The sequence below is a fragment of the Orcinus orca genome, chromosome 9 (assembly GCF_937001465.1).
Source record: "Orcinus orca chromosome 9, mOrcOrc1.1, whole genome shotgun sequence".
Lineage (NCBI taxonomy): Eukaryota > Metazoa > Chordata > Mammalia > Artiodactyla > Delphinidae > Orcinus > Orcinus orca.
In genome coordinates this window covers 70,165,472-70,182,683 of record NC_064567.1, presented here as the reverse complement: position 1 = coordinate 70,182,683, position 17,212 = coordinate 70,165,472, and the positions used below count along the sequence as shown (strand labels likewise).

The following is a 17,212-nucleotide window of genomic DNA, read 5'->3' as shown; positions in this document are numbered from 1 at the left end:
GTGATTTTCTTTGGGAGGAGGGGAGTCTAGGTGGAGGTAGTTGAAGTATGTGCTAATGTATTATGTCAACTAAAATTCTGATCCTCAATTTTCCTTAATTACATTATACATATTTTGTGTATGTTTATTGTTTCTCTTAAGGTTTTCTGTATCAGAGATGTTGACCTCTTGTTTCCTGTCCTAAGATAAGAGATTATGAAATCTATGAAATGAATCTAGTTAATTTATTTTTTAAAGGACACATTTTTAAAAAAAATTTATTTTATTTTAAAAAATTTTTGCCTGCATTGGGTCTTCATTGCTGCACGCGGGCTTTCTCTAATTGCAGAGAGCGGGGCTACTCTTTGTTGTGGTGTGTGGGCTTCTCATTGCGGTGGCTTCTCTTGTTGCGGAGCAGGGGCTCTAGGTTTGTGGGCTTCAGTAGTTGTGGCACACGGACTCCGTAGTTGTGGCTCGTGGGCTCTAGAGCATAGGCTCAGTAGTTGTGGTGCACCGGCTTAGTTGCTCCATGGCATGTGGGATCTTCCCGGACCAGGGCTCGAACCCGTGTCCCCTGCATTGGCAGGTGGATTCTTAACCACTGTGCCACCAGGGAAGCCCCTAAATAGTTAATTTTAACATTATGTAAAAATAGGTTTCTTTACATTTTTATAAAGTTGAATGAATTTTGAGCAGTTTGACGATTGAGTTTCATACTTTTGTGCATTGATAATGACTATGTATCAGTTTATTATAATTCATGACTGGTGCTGTCTTGTTACCATTCTCTCCTGTTGTAAAATCATCTTGTATTTGTGATTAGATGTAGTTTTTTTAAAGACTTTTTTAAAAGAGCAGTTTTAGATTTATAACAAAATTAAAAGGAAAGTACAAAGTACAGAGAAGCTTCTAATTTTAATGAAGTCCAGCTTATCAATTATTTTTTTCATGGATTATGTCTGGTGTTATATCTAAAAATGCATCACCATACCCAAAGTTGTCTAGGTTTTCTCCTAAGTTTTCTTCTGGAGTTTTATGTTTTACATTTAGGTCTGTGTCCATTTTGAGTTAATTTTTGTGAAAGGTATAAGATCCGTGTCTTAGATTAATTTTTTTCTTTGTGGATGTCTGTGACAGCACCATTTGTTGAAAAGATTGTATTTGGTTATGTGTAGTTTTTGGAAACTCTTCAATAGTGCATTTATCTCTCACAACTTACTTTGTTGCCATTTATAAATGGAATCTTTAAATACATTTACACATAAAAGTATAAATAGCCTTGAGCATTGGGCTTAGAAGTTTAGTAAACAAATGATATTCTCTGTCCTACTTTTGTATGAAAGATTACCTGTGGCACACTCTTATGTAGCGTTAGCAGTTGTGAATCTTTGTTCACTTGGAATTTTTATTTTTGGAAATTACCAAAACTTTAGTAAATCAAGTGAGTAATTAATTTCGGGTAATACCATTTTGATGGAAAGAAGTGGGTAACTGAAAAGAAAATAGATTGATTTTTCTTGTTCAACTGCAAAACTGCCTTTGGAAACCAATTTTAAAGGAGTGTCAATACTGTTTAAGCTCTGGAGGATTTATCTTTTTTGTATTCCCAAACACTTTGTAACTTTTTATTATGGCACTTACCGCATTTGTGTTATCATTACATGTGTATTTTACCTTTTTAGTTTATGAACGTTTTGAGGGCAGAAACTGCCTGATTCATCTTTGTATAACTAAAGTCCAATACATGGTTATCTAATTATTATAGGATCAGTGTAACCCCTCCAAATAATTATTTTGAAAGGCAGTAATTCTTATATAAAATAAATACATAACCCACACATAAAATAGGATATTAAAAGTCATTACTCACAGTAGTTCCATATTTAAAAGAATCTTTTTCTTAATTGAATAGCCAAGTGTATATTGCTCTACTATCAACTAATCACAGGAAATTTTTAATCCCAGTTTAATCTCTGGGCTGTGAACATGTAGCATGTTTGTGCACTGTTTATTTCCTGCATTGGTTCCTTAAGAAATGCAAGTATATTTACTATGTAAGTGAATTTTGTGATTATTGTGTGTGTTTTAAAAAATGTTTTTAGTGAAAAATTTTGAACATTACAAGTAGAAGGATTAGTATAATGAACTTCCTCTGTCACGCCCAGCATAGACATTTACCAGCTCATGGCTAATTATATTTTGTCTATATCCTTTTTCACTTTTCCTCTACTGTCCACTTTAAGAATTATTTTGAAGCATATTCGAGATACATGATTTCATCTTTAAATATTTCATCATGCATCTCTAAAACATAAGGGTTCTTTTTGCTATAACATAATAGCTGGCACCATTCATTATTTAAGCTAAAAGATAAGCAGTAACTTGTTAATGTCATTAAATATTCAGAAGATATTTAGAATTACCCAGTTTCTCTTCCTTCTTTCTCGCCTCATTCTTCTTCTTTTTCCACTGTATTTTTGTTAAAATCAAGTTGAATAAGTTCTACATATTGCAGTTTTAACCCACAGGTTCTCCTCAACCTTCCTTTTCCCTCTTTCTTTTTTTTTTTCCCTTTGCCCTTTATTTGTTGAAGGAATTGGGTCTTTTGCCCTTTAGTGTTTCTCACAGTCTGAATTTTGCTAAGTTCATCTCCATGATGTATTGTAACATTTTCTCAGTCTTCTGCTTTTCCTCAGTCAGATTCAGGTTCAGTCCCCCAACCCCACCCGCACAAAACTTTTTGATAGATGGTGATGTGTATTTTTATTTCAAGAGGCATGTAATGTCTGGTTCATATTCTCTCTTTCATCCTCTCTCTCTCTTTCATCCTCTCTCTCTCTCCCCCCCCCTCCATCCGTTCCTTGCACGTGTTAGACTGGTAGATCCCTAACTATGTTAGGGATTGCAATATGGCAATATTCTGTCATTTCTTCTTCTTATATGGATTTTTTCCTTAAAGAGAAACCGATTTTTCATCAACTCTCTGATTAGCCTGATAAATGCCTAATTCTCTACCACTTTTCAAAAAGAGCTGGTTCTTTAGAACCCTTCAAAGGTGATCAGTGAAATTTAAAAATCTTTCTATGATTTCATGAACTCAAATATTTGAAGTGCTCCAATACATTGCAGTTGTTAGTGTAACTGATTCCATCTTTAGCCAGGTGAAGCCTCTTCAGGTTGTCTGCTGAGTTTTGACATATTCTTAGTAATCTTTGGTAGCTTTTTGGTATGGCAAAGTGTTCCAGGCCCATCTTAAACTCAGTTCCTGCTCCAGACTTGGAATCAGCCATTCCTCCAATAGCCCTAGTTCGTTTTAGTGGAACTATCAACACTATTTTTTACCGAAGCAATGATTCATAGTAAAATTACTATATTGCTTTCTCTGTGTGGTTATTCCAACATTGTTAGTATATTGAGTTAGATTTTTAAATTTCACTTTGCTTTTGAAATTTAGAGATTGCTTTTGAAATTCTTTTTATATGTAAAATATTTATACTGATACAAAGTCAGATTTACAGAGCAAGGTATTTTCAGTGTCCAGTTCTTATCCCTGTCCCCTCTACCCCATTTTCTCCATTCCTTAAAGATCATCATTTAAAAAATTTTCTGTATATCCTTATATTTAAAAAAAATAAGCAAATGTTTATAAATTTATAACTCTCACCCTCCCTTTCTTAGATGAATGATAGCTATACATGCTTTCCTCTACTGGTATGTAATTGGATTAAAAAAATAATCAGGTTAAGTATGCTGATACAAAAAAATTTGTTCAAAATGCCCAGGATTGGTATTTTTTTTCTGATATCTTGATGGATTCTTTTAGTTCACATAATTAGAAATTTAGCTGTCTTATTCTTTAGTAGCTTTAAAAATTTTGCTTTAATCAGTTATTTTTAAGGGAATACTTTTCCTTTTTGTATGTTATCTATATATACATGTATACATACATATGTATTTGTTTAGGAATGAGACTGATGTATATGTAAATTAAAAATAGACATTTATCTGTCAAATGGAAACATAAGGAAAATAATCTGTTTTATTTCTCTCTTTTTTTTAAACATCTTTATTGGAGCATAATTGCTTTACAATGGTGTGTTAGTTTCTGCTTTATAACAAAGAGAATCAGCTATACATATACATATATCCCCATATCCCCTCCCTCTTGCGTCTCCCTCCCATCCTCCCTATCCCATCCCTCTAGGTTAAACGTTTGTTTTAAAAAGTCTTTACTATGATTTTTTGCAGTTTTTTTCATTATTATTATTTTAATTTTAGTTTATTTTTTATTTATTTTTGGCTGGGCTGGGTCTTCGTTGCTGTGCGCGGGCTTCTAGTTGTGGAGAGCAGGGGCTACTCTGTTGCGGTGCGCGGGCTTCTTATTGCGGTGGCTTCTCTTGCTGCGGAGCACTGGCTCTAGGTGTGCGGGCTTCAGTAGTTGCATCATGTGGGCTTGGTAGTTGTGGCTCATGGGCTCTAGAGCGCAGGCTCAGTAGTTGTGGCAGTTGGGCTCAGTTGCTCTGTGGCATGTGGGATCTTCCGAGACCAGGGATCGAACCTGTGTCCCCTGCATTGGCAGGCAGATTCTTATCCACTGTGTCACCAGGGAAGTCCTGCAGTTATTTATTATTAAGGCACAAAAACATTATGTATAACTATAAAAATACAGCTTCTAGAAAGCACCTTTGATTAATTTATTTCAGCTTTGTGTATCTACTGGACCTTTAATTGGAAATTCAGGAAACCTTGTTAACATGGTTTTGAAGTTGGAGGCTTTGAGTCTACTAGAAGCCTGTCAGGACTGTTCTTTGCTATACTGCTCCATCCACATTTTAAATACTTGTATTATTCTTTATAAGGGAAAGCACTCAGTAAATACAGTCCTTTGTTTTTTCAGTACTGTAATTTCTTTTAGACTCTAATTCCAGTGATCCCCAATGTATGGGCTGGGGAGGGGTTGTGCAGCCTAACTTAGTTTGTATCCTGAAAAAACAAGTGCATATGAATGTACCTGCTGTTGTTTCAGACTGTATAGTTATTTTGTAATTGATGGTATCTAGTTTAAAAAACACTGAAATAATTGTAGCTTTTTTTGTTTTCTTGTATTTTCTTCATCATTGGATGCTAGGAGTCCTAATTATGTAGTAGTGTATGATCTTTTATAACTACTGCTCTAATATAACATTGAAGGGTTTGTTAAAGTAGTTACCTACATATGTGTACATAATTAATTCTTGAAAATATATAAAAGTTGAACAATAGATTTCTGTTTTAAGGGAGAGGGTTCTGTTACCAAAGAACTAAAAATACATGGGGCTGGTGTATATGTGTGTATATAACCTAATTATTCTGGGCACCCCTAGTTGGGAGAGAGAGGATAATCTCCACAGGTAGCCAGTGGCCATTATCTTTGCCAGCTGGGCAGTTAGCCATCTTGGAGACAAGACCCTCTATCCCTCCTGGCTCAACAGCTGGATTGAAAATGTGCACCATATCATGCTAGTCTTTAATCATCCTCACAAGGATATACTAGGTATCTTAAATACACGTGAGTGGAAGAGGATCTTTACTTCCGTGTGCCAGGAGTATGAAAAGAGGGGTTTTGGGACCAACTTAGCTAAATGTACTGATGATCCCTGTGTGGCTGCCTCTTCGTGGCTGCCTCCCTGAAAGGGAAGTTGTGATGTAGGCTGTTGTAGGTTATGTTGAGACAGTCAAAAGTATGTTATTTCTGTACATCAGTTCTATGGGAGAAAAAGGACCAAGCTCTTGGGAGATTTATTTTTTTTGGAGGTTGGGGGCTTGGTGAAGGTTGTGCTGGTAGGAATGTATAACTCTGCCTAAAGTCCTAAGGTGGGAGTGAGGGGCAGGACTTCAATTTAGCGTTCACTTTCCCTTCCCCTTTTCCTTTTCTTGCCCTTTCCCCTTTTCTCTCTTTTCTCCCCTTCCTTCTCTTTCCATTCCCTCCCTTATTTAATTTCTCTAGTTAGTAAATTAATTAATTAGTTCTGTATTTAGTGAGCAGCTTCTTTGTAGCAGGCCTTGGTTAAATTATTATGTAATGTTGAATGAGCCAAAAGTTCTGTGTCAGGAGCACATTCTACTGAAATTACTTGGAGAAGAACTTCCAATTTATTATAGGTGGAATAAGGTGGACGGAAAACAATCTATAGTTTCAATAAAGCGACTCTTCTTATGGGTACTTGTTTTTGTTGTTGAATTCTTTTATATAATTTCTGTGATCCAGGTTGGCACTGAAGTAATATCAGCTTTAAGATTCTCAGCCCTATCTGGCTGCCCTATGCCATGTAATGTGTTGAGACATATCAGGTGAATATAACTGAGAGTGGCTGACTCACTCTAGTAAGACTCTTATGAGAGTCCAAGGTCCGTTCTCTGGGAGCTCTGACAATCTGTTCTTCATGTGATCTATTAATATATAAAATAGCTGTTTGCACTTAGCCCCATTCTCCACACGTAGCTGGGAGAATCTATGCGTAGCTCTGCATCCAAGTTACTTAATCAAGTCTGCTTTAGATAGTCTTGACTTGAGGGATGGTCTCACAGCTCAGCTTCTTCATTGCGCTAGTGTGAGTTCTGGATCAAAAAGTGGTTAGTGATTTTGCAGTGGTTACATAGAACATTAGTGGCAAACTGGAACCTGTAATTTCTGATTCTATGTTTTTAGTACTGTATTCTGCTACCTTTCCTATCATATTGGGGTGTCCAAAAAGTGCCTTCGGTTTTTAAGTAAAAAGACACATTTTTCATTTGCACCAAGAACTTTATTTAACAGCATATTCACCCTTTTGTTCCACTATGTTCTGCCATTTTCCAGGCAACTTCATAATTCCGTCTTCCCAAAACTTTTTATCTTTTTGAGCAAAGAACTGTTCCAGGTGCCTTTTACAGTCTTCCAGAGAATTGAAATTTTTTCCATTAAGAGAATTTTGTAAAGATCTAAATAAATGGAAATCTGAAGGGGCAGATGAATCAGAACTTCCCAGCCAAGCCCTAACAGTTTTTGCCTGGTCATCAGAGAAACATGCAGTCTTGCGTTTATCCTCATGAAAGTTTATGCGTTTTCTGTTGACTAATTCTGGATGCTTTTCGTCAAATGGTGCTTTCAGGTGGTCTAACTGGGAGCAGTCGTTGTTGGAATTAATCATTTGGTTTTCTGGAAGGAGCTCATAATAGAGGACTCCCTTCCACTCCCTCCATATACACAACATCGTCTTCTTTGGATGAAGACCCGGCCTTTAGTGTGGTTGGTGGTGGTTCATTTCGCTTGCCCTACGCACGATCTGTTCTGTTCAACATTATTGTACAGTATCCACTTTTCATCGCTCATCACAATTTGTTTTAAAAATGGAACGTTTTCATTACGTTCAAGTAGAGAATCGCATGCAGAAATACGGTTAGAAGTTTTCTTTCACTTAACTTATGTGGCACCCAAACATCAAAGCAATTAACGTAACCAAGCTGGTGCAAATGGTTTTCAGCGCTTGATTTGGATATTTTGAGTGTGCCGGCTGTCTCCCACATGGTATAATGTTGATTGTTCTCAATTAACGTCTTGATCACTGTCCACTTCAACTAGTCTACCCAACCATGGAGCCTTGTCCAGCGAGAAATCTCCAGCACGAAACTGTGCAAACCACTTTTGACCCAGTCAGTCAGTCACAGCACTTTCTCCATACACTGCACAAATCTTTATTTGCATTTCAGTTGTGTTTTTACCTTTCTTGAAATAATAAAACATAATATGCCGGAAATGTTGCTTTTTTTCTTCCATCTTCAATATTAAAAGGGCTACACAAAAATTCACCAATTTTTGTAAGTCTTTTTTTAAAATGCATGCTGATAGGACAGCTGTCACATACAATCTAACAAAATTGTTTCGAATGAAGTTAAAGACAGCTAAGTGCTACTGGAGCCATCTTACGGAAAAAACTGAACGAACCTTTTGGCCAGCCCAATAAAAGTCTGTGATGAGGATGAAATAAGATAAATGGTAGTATGAATTGATAGGCATAAAATACCACAATGTAAATTATTTCCATTTGCTTTCTACTATCAGGAGGCATTTAAGATTTTTTACATTGTCACTTCTCGATTTTAAGCATCTTGGCAGCAGGAGTCATTTTTTATATCTGTGTGTCCCTCTGCTCAAGGCCAAACTGATACATATAAGAACCAGGGCATGCTAATAAAATTGATACCCTTTGAAACTGAAATTATTTTCATTATTTATAGATAAACTGATTGTCTAATAAAAATTATACTTTATATTTATGTACTTGATACTCAAACCAGGAATTTATAACATTCATTACAAGTAGTGTTCTGACTAATTTCTTGGGAGGCATATTAAGCTGATGAATATTTAAATAAAAGAAAGCACTCATTTATGATTTTAACCTTTTTTTCTTATTGTGAGTTTTAATTTCAGGCAGTTGTCAGCTGACAAATTTTAAGGTTCATTAAGGAGTCAGGATTTGAATAGGATCAAATCCCACTCTCATACTAACTGTGTGACCTTGGGCCATTTTTAAAAAAACTTCTCTGTATTTTAGTTTCTATGTTGTTAAACTAGGGATAATAATAACGATTAAGCTAAAATCGACCACTAGACCATGGGCTTATTTACTCCCCAAAAAACCACGTAATGTAGGTGAGGAAATGAAGGCGTGGAGTGGTTACACAGCTAATAAATAGTAAACGTGAGATTTGCACTCAGATAGTTAAACTCCAGGGTTCATATTTTTTGAGCACTATGCTGTATTACCTTCTTGATTATTTCATAAGTTGTTCTGAGGAGTAAATGAGATAGGTATATAGAATACTTGGTACAATTTTGATTTCAGAGGTTTTGGGTTCTGGAATTGTAAGGTTTTGTGGACCTAGAGGCTAATTTAGGAGAATTATAAATATATAATTGTCCTTAGTTCTGAACAGTTTTGGTAGCTTATTAGAAATAAAAGTATCACAGACCCCACCCCAGATATAATGGATCAGAATCTGCATTTTAAGAACCTGCATTTAAGATTCTTAAAGTCTGAGAAGTACTGCCGTAGATGATCACGAAGGTTTCTTCCATCTCACAGTTGGTGTGTCGGTGATTTTAGGGAACCAGACACATGAATATTTCAGTGTTGATTGTTGTGTTTGGAGAAGAAAATAGTAACATATCAAGTATTATTTTAATGTAAATCATTGTGAAGTGGATTTATTTATATTTTTTGGCTTCCGTTCTGAATTTGTAAAAAGTTTCTGATGTAGTGCAAAATTTTTGTAAATTTTATCATCCTGTATCATCTTAGGAAATAATTAGAACTCAAAAATTTTAAATGGTTTTAGATCAAATGTTCTTCTTAATCTCACCAGTTAAGATTATAATATTAGCCAAATATGTAAATGGGAACACTAAATATAACATGAAACTTTCTCAATTTTGGACAATTCTCTATTCTGATATTTCATTGAATAGTTTATTTGAAGTTAAATATTATGAGATTAACCACAAAACAAATGAGCACCTGACTTGCTTGATTAGAAATGTTTAATTTTATTAGTCCCTGGAATATAGAAATTCCTCTCAAACTTAATTAAGGAAAGGTTCTTCTCCATAGATTTTTTTTTTTCATGTGACGGTAATGTCTGTTTTGTTCACTGTTAAATCACTAGCATCTGGCATGTAGCTATTCCCAAATATTTGTTGAATGAATAAGAGTTTGTTTTTTGATGATTTTTGCTGCCATTTTCAAATGAGTAAGAAGAGACTTGTGAGATTCTGAAAATTTGAGCTTTTAGACAATTGAGCATCTCCCCTTGTTAAATAATTGAGTTAATAATCTTTCCCACATTATATAATTGTGATTCTTTTTTGAAAATTTATTATTATTTTTTTTTGCGGTACGCGGGCCTCTCACTGTTGTGGCCTCTCCCGTTGCGGAGCACAGGCTCCAGATGCGCAGGCTCAGCGACCATGGCTCACGGGCCCAGCCGCTCCGCGGCATGTGGGATCTTCCCAGACTGGGGCACGAACCCGTGTCCCCTGCATCGGCAGGCGGACTCTCAACCACTGCACCACCAGGGAAGCCCTGAAAATTTAATTTTTAAATTTCTTTAATTGATAGTCATACAGTTGGAGCCATAACACATTTATACAGTTTAGAGCAAACACCTGGTTAAAAAGTATAGAACATTTGAGTATTGAGTATTTGAGAAGCCCCCTGTGTATTGTCCTCCAGTTGCATGCTCCCTTCTTTCCTTTATCTCCAGAGATAGCCATTTTGCTTGGTTTCATTGTTCAAACCTCTGAATAGATCCTTGAACAGTAAGTTGTTTAGCTATGAAAAATGGCGAGCAAGCATAAATATAACTTTGTAAAGAAAGAGTAATATTGCTAATATTACATCAAATATCATTGAAGAAGGTAGGCTGGATAAAGTATCTGGGTCATAGTCTGGTCTGAGCTTTCCTGAGAGTTTGTAAGAACTCTTTTCAGGAAAGTCAGTGGAAAAGGTTTTGAATGAATCTTGGGAAATCACATCTGTTTTTTATAGTTGGCCATCTGGCGGTACTATAGTGTGGATCAGGTCCCGAATGTTCAGCAGAACTATTGTCAGAGGGACTGAAATGTTCTGTACTTTATTCTAAACCACCATGGCCTACTTTCAGCTCTTGGAAAGAAGTCAGGGGAGACCACTTCATAGGTGCAATAGTATCCCCAGCTGATTCAAGGAGGAGATCATGAAGGCAGGGTAGAAACATCAGTAGGCATTCTGTCCTCTGGTTAAAAAGATGTGGCCAGGATGAGGAAAAAAGGTAATAAAAATACAAATGAACAAGAGTTGTGAAGGCCTTATATAGAAGAAATTTAAAAAAACCCTTCACTGAGGGACATAGATGATATGAATAAATGGAAAAATATTATTTGGGGGTAGGAAGACTATTATAAATTTTCCGTATATCTTATCTAAGATTTCGGTTCATGTGTCACTTAATCATTGAAAGCTTCTTAGATCAACCACATGCAATTGTTTTATTTTTCTCTATAGCATTTATCCCCATCTGATATATATTTACTTATTTATATGTCTTTTTTCCTCTTCTGGAATGTAAACTTACGAAGGTATGTAAATTCATGAGGGTGTGCTTGTTGTTCTTCCCTTACTAAAATGTAGATTTATGAGGGTATACTTTATTCCTTGTGATATCCCCAGCACTTTGAACTTACAGCACATAGGAAGCAGTCAATGACTGGTGAATGAATGAATGAATGAATAAATAAGTAAAACTGTGCTTTCTCTCATAGTCCATAGCACTTATTGTCTATTCCATAGTTTTTTTGTCATTAATTTCGTTCAGTTTAGCATCTTATAATGCTTTCTATTATTTTCTTTTGGTTCAGTGTCTAATTGTTTCATTCCTGTAAGACATTCTTCTCTGGGCTTCTTGATGGCAGGAGTGGGACAAATGCATCCTTTGTATACCTCACAGTACAAGGCAAATGGATATAGGAACTTGTTGAACTGAATACATTTATTTATTTCATAATGACTTAAATTGCTAAAATCCAGTTTGCCTTCAACAAAAGGAGTATTTTTAATAGATAATACAGTATAATTCTAAACGAAATAGGGAAACAGGATGGAGAATTTTTAGAGATGTTTTGTTGAACTCGTGGTAAATTTTGGTAACGGGAAGTTGGAAGTTGTGCAGTTATAATTTTACAAATTTCTGCAAATAATTTGAGTAAATAAAAATATAATTTTTAGTGAGATGGGTTTTTTACCTTGAAATTTTAATTTTTAAAAAGTCTCATGCTGTAGTTTTAAGATGAAATATAAACAAGTACAATCTGTTGTCTACTTAAGCTTTCATACATGCTTTTGCATATATAAATGTATAAATGTTTTTATTATAAATACTTTATCACTTTTCATGTCATTCAACAATTTATGTAATTTGTTCATTTATATTGCCAATAGATTGTTTTTTAAAATCGTTGCTGATATGCTATAAATTTGTTTCTACATATAGATTTTGTATATTGTTTCTGGGAGATAAATTTCCAAGAATGTACTTAACACTTTCAAAAGTAAATATTTTTAAAATTACTGAAACAATACCATGAATGCTTAAAAGGAGAAACATAAACTATGTAAAAGTTTTGTTGGTTCTTTTCTAGTTCCTATGGAAAATTATTTATTTATTAAAAAGATTTTTTTTCCTGCTTTATTTCAGACCAGTCTGTCCATATGGGGATGGGGAAGCCTTGGCATTGTCCTTTCTCTAATAACGTTTGGACCCTTTGTAATATTTTATTTGGCATTTTATATCCTCTGCTTTGTGGGTGGGTAAGTATTCTCAATGATAATTTTATAATTCATGTCATGTTCAGTTGTTCAAAATGGAAACAAATGACCATGAGACCTCAATAAGAAAAAAAAATGATCATGAGAAATGGCAGTATGATTTGTGAATGCTATTTTTGCAAATTGTTTTTACCAGAGTTAAAAATAGTAAAATTAAGATAACTATAGAAATAAAAACGATGATGGTTATGATTTGTACCAGCAATATGGGTCATCATCTTCAAAAATAAATTTCAATTTCTGATGATATAAACTTTTTTGTGTAACTTGAAAAGTTTTTAAGATTTTTTTATTCCTTTTGGTGTTATTTCCCCTTTAAGGTTGAAATTTCCTTATCTATTATAATAATAAGATAAATAAGTTAAATTGAGATGACACATCAAGTTTTACAGACTAGAAGATACTGACTGTTTCATTGATTAGACTTCAGACGCTAATGTTAATTATTATGTTAATGTTAATTATTGTGTTAATTATTTCCCTTAGTGAATGCTGTCATTTTGTTCTAGAAAATTCCAACAAACACCTGATTTTGCCATTTTTCTCTTCATGGTTATTTGGTTTACAGTGTTTATGCTTTACCTTGAGTTGATAAAACTTTACAGGAGAGGTTTCAGTCATGATTTAGTATAGCTTCCTATGTAGAATGTTTGGTATCAGATATGAATTATATGTAAGAAAATGTATAAACAAGAGAGATGCTTGCTACTTAGGTACTCTGAACAAGGTAGTTTAGCTGAAATGAGCATTTTGTTGTTAATGTTTATGTGTGTATGTATATATATGTGTATTTGTATATGTGTAATACATTTATGTAATTATTTGTGCAGTGAATACCTATGAGTTCTTTCAGAAAAATCTTTTGAGACCCCAAATATTTGGAGGAATTGTTTGAGCCTATAGGTTTAGAGGACTTAGCTGAATTGAATAGCATATATAAACTGTGGCCCGAGAGAGACTGTATAAGACACTGAAGGGATGGCTGTCATCCTGTCACATTTTTCAGGTTATGAGTTTGAAAATCATGTGTAACCATTTTATAGGGAGGTCACCCACTGATTGTTGAACAAGTGAGAATTAATTTAACTGGGAAGCTACATCGAGGACTATTCATAAAACTGTATTTTATATTAGATTTAATATTTTCCTTATAATTGCTTGGATATGGTATTATATACTGAGACAATTAAGAAATAAGCCATAGGAATCAGATAAATGGAGTTCTGAATATCTTTATTGATTATAAAGATGATTGAAGACTTACAGATCTGCAGCCATTTGGGCTTCCTAAATTACATTCTTTAGTCACAAATCAAGGCCAGACCTTCATGGTTGCACTACTCCCCCACAAGGTCATGGCTGCTTTTATTTATTGGAAAGGAAATTGAGGAGATGTTTCTCTCACAAAGGAAAGATTTCTTTTATTTCACTAATTGAATAAGCCTTTGGCAAAAGTGAGGAAGGATTTCAGAATATTTTACAATACTTCAGAAAGGGAAGAAATTGCAGCGTTACAGATGAAGGTAGAGGGGTGAGAATCCTTTCTCTTAGACTCAACTGCTCCATATAAAATTTGGGAAAGGGAAAAGGGTCACGAGTCCATTCATTTCGAAGTCCCAGGAACCTTTGTTGTTCCCTTTTTGAGTCTGCTAATTTATTAAGGAATAATTTCAAGAAAGTTTTTGGATATTTGTAAAGTTCTGTGAATTTTTTTAGATAAGTTGGGATATTGGTAGGTGTGGGAGGGCCACTATAAACTCTTTAGATAATATTAAGTCACATGGAAGGATCTGAAATTCGAAGTTCATGTTATGTCATAAATTGATTTGATATTCTGTTCCAGACTACTGATGTCAGGAAATACAGTGCCACAGTAAGGGGACTTCAATTTATATACTAACAAGCATCCAGAATCATCTCAGAGGATTAGTTAATTAAGCATTCCCAGGTTACTCAGTTACAGTCAGTGAGTATCACAATTCCTGAGTCAAAAATCTTTCTAATTTTGGCTCTAATTATGAAGAATGATTGTCCTTTCTTTAATGTAGCTTTATTTATATAGTTTAGTGCCTTATGAATTTTAAGAGCAAAAATAGGCTTTTATATATCAATCTTAAATAGTTACATATAACTAAAAATCATTTCTTAGTTTTAGTGTTTTTTTGTTTTTGTTGTGTAAGTTTTAAAGATTTGTTTTTGTTCTTTTTCCTAGTTAAAATGCAAGTCAGAGAGGAATTAATACATTTTCTCATGGAAACTATCTTTTTTTTTTTTGGCTAGTAAAACTTAAGTTTTTGAGTTCTGCAGTTTACCTGTATACAGTGTTGATAATGTATATGTTTTGCTTATAGTCAATGGTAACCCCTTATTTTCTAAAATAAAGAAACCCTTTGGAAAGAAAACCACTCAGAAGTTTTTGGTTTTTGTTTTTCTGAATTTTGGTGGGTTTTTTTTTCTGGTTATTTTGGGATACCTTCAGTACTGATATGAGTTATTTAATGGCATTCCCGTTATGTTTGTTTGGTTATGCAATCATTTGTAGCATCTATTTTTACTTAAACCTCAAGGCTGAAGCTATTAATTAGGTTCTTTCTAAGATCATATTATTCCTTAGCTTACTTTCCTACTGTCACACTGTGGGCAAAGGTGAACGTTTATTTTATGATAATGTTTTTAGAAATGCATTGTTAACTTAATATCAGCATTTTATTGTGTCTAAATATGCTTACAGCTAGGTAAAACTGAAATACAAGGCCAACTTGATTCTTAGTAATAATGTCAGATAGAACACAGATATGTGAAATTTACTGATAATTCTGAGGCCAACCTTTTAAAAAAGAAACAGAAACAGAATTGATGACATGAGTTGATTTGACTTTATTTGTTTCTCCAACCTCCTCCTTGCTTATGTGGTGCCTGTACTGAAGAGTGGTGAAATGGCAGATAGCCACGAAAAGCAGAGGACCTTGAGAATCTTCCTTTCAATAGCTAAGGCGGACTGTGTTTAATTTTTTACTGTTCCTTTCTTGTCACTGCACCCTTCCTTCCTTCCTTCGTTCCTTCCTTCCTTCCGTCCGTCCGTCCGTCCGTGTTGGGTCTTCGTTGCTGCACATGGGCTTTCTCTAGTTGTGGCGAGCGGGGGCTACTCTTTGTTGCAGTGCGTGGGCTTCTCATTGCAGTAGCTTCTTTTGTTGCGGAGCACAGGCTCTAGGGCACACGGGCTTCAGTAGCTGTGTCACGTGGGCTCAGTAGTTGTGGCACACGAGCTTAGTTGCTCCGCGGCATGTGGGATCTTCCTGGACCAGGGATCGAACCTGTGTCCCCTGCATTGACAGACGGATTCTTAACCACTGCGCCACCAGGGAAGTCCCCAACTGCACTCTTTCAATCATTGTAAGATTACTGTAAATCATTATAAAATTAAAATTTAATATTCTTTTATGGATTTCCTATCTACTTAGTAGTGCTTAGATTTATTTGGGAAACTTTAAATGTAGGAAATACTGATAGCATTTAGTCAATACAAAGTATTCTAAACCAGTATTTTATCTTACCTTGACTCCATAATTGTTTTAAAAATAATTAACTTTTGGGGATGTATTTATATTTCTTTTTTAAATTCCAGTCTTATTTTAAACAAATCGTAAATTGGATCTTTTTTTTTCCTGTATAGCCTTTGTTTATTCTGTATTCATAGTGGCAAGTTATATCTCTCTTTAATTAGTTAACAGAATTATAGAAATGTGGGTATAGCTATAGATGTACATCTCATTTGTCTTTGGTTATTAGCTTGCCTACTTATTTAATGAAGGTTTATTTTTCTAAAGTTTGAAAATGTTGCCTGAGATTCTTTGTGAAATATATTGGATGAAAACTTGTAAAGGCATTATTGTATAAATTCACAAAATGTTTATAGTTGTTTTAAACTTGAGAACTTAACAAAATCTGTCAATTCCTTGCGCCTCGTCAAAGTCACAAACTGACTTTTTAGTGAATGGTAAGCCATCAATTAAATCTGAAAAATATATTTGGTAATAAATAGATGTGTTAAATTGTAGTGAAGTTTTGTTTTTGTATCTATAATTAAATTTCTTTCAGGGGTTTTGTGGTTACTCTCCTCTTTGGAAAAACAAACTCAGAGAAGTACCTAGAGCAGTGTGAACACTCATTTCTTCCTCCGACATCAACTGGGATTCCTAAGGTAAGAAGGGTAAAGGAATGTGAAACCTTAAAGTCCTGCTGTACGCAGTGATGATATGTGATCATCTTTATATGGCTTGGCAGATTTTCCTATAATTCACTAATGCTCACTATAAATTTATGAGAGTCTATCTGATCAGGCTTAGAAAATGCATGTTAGATGTTAAAGGTGAGAATGCAAATTTGAGGAAAAGATAGAAATTTGGGGTCTTTTCCTGCTGTCTTAACTTAGAATTTCAGTGCATCATGTGTATGACTTGTGGAAATGTCAATGAATATACTGTTTTGAATGAAATAAATGCATCGGAACCAGAGGGAGGAAAATGGGCACTTTCTCTTTAACTCACTTGAAAAATAGAGCTTGCGATTAGGCTGTGCAGTTTCTATAATTTTAATAATTCAAGTCCAATTTTATATTATCTTTCCTATTCTTTTGTTTTCAATATCATACTCTAAATAAAATTGGAATTGTGTACTAGAAGTACGCTTCAGATTCTCATTGCCTTCAATTATTATTGTGGGATTAGGATGGTTTTTCTTGTATGAAGAGAGGCCAATGGTCTGGAGTTGATGCCAGTAACTGAATTTTACAATTATTAACTTATCCATTATGTGCTAATAAGACTTTCATATTGATAAATACATTTTTT

The 17,212-nt window shown here is 34.6% G+C and overlaps 1 protein-coding gene across 4 annotated transcripts in view; it reads left to right on the top strand.

The window, feature by feature from the left end:
- The window catches only part of SNX13 (sorting nexin 13), a 138,154-nt gene that overhangs the window by 27,089 nt on the left and 93,853 nt on the right, over positions 1 to 17,212 (top strand). For 3 of the 4 annotated variants that reach the window (XR_007479101.1, XM_033440893.2, XM_004263466.4), the window contains exons 2-3: positions 12,232 to 12,344; positions 16,461 to 16,563. Coding sequence is in view for 2 of the 4 variants with exons in the window: in XM_033440893.2 (XP_033296784.1) it covers positions 12,232 to 12,344; positions 16,461 to 16,563 (216 nt within the window). In the remaining 2 variants the exon portion in view is untranslated. The remainder of the gene's footprint in view (positions 1 to 12,231; positions 12,345 to 16,460; positions 16,564 to 17,212) is intronic. The other variant, XM_033440922.2, reaches the window with a different exon arrangement.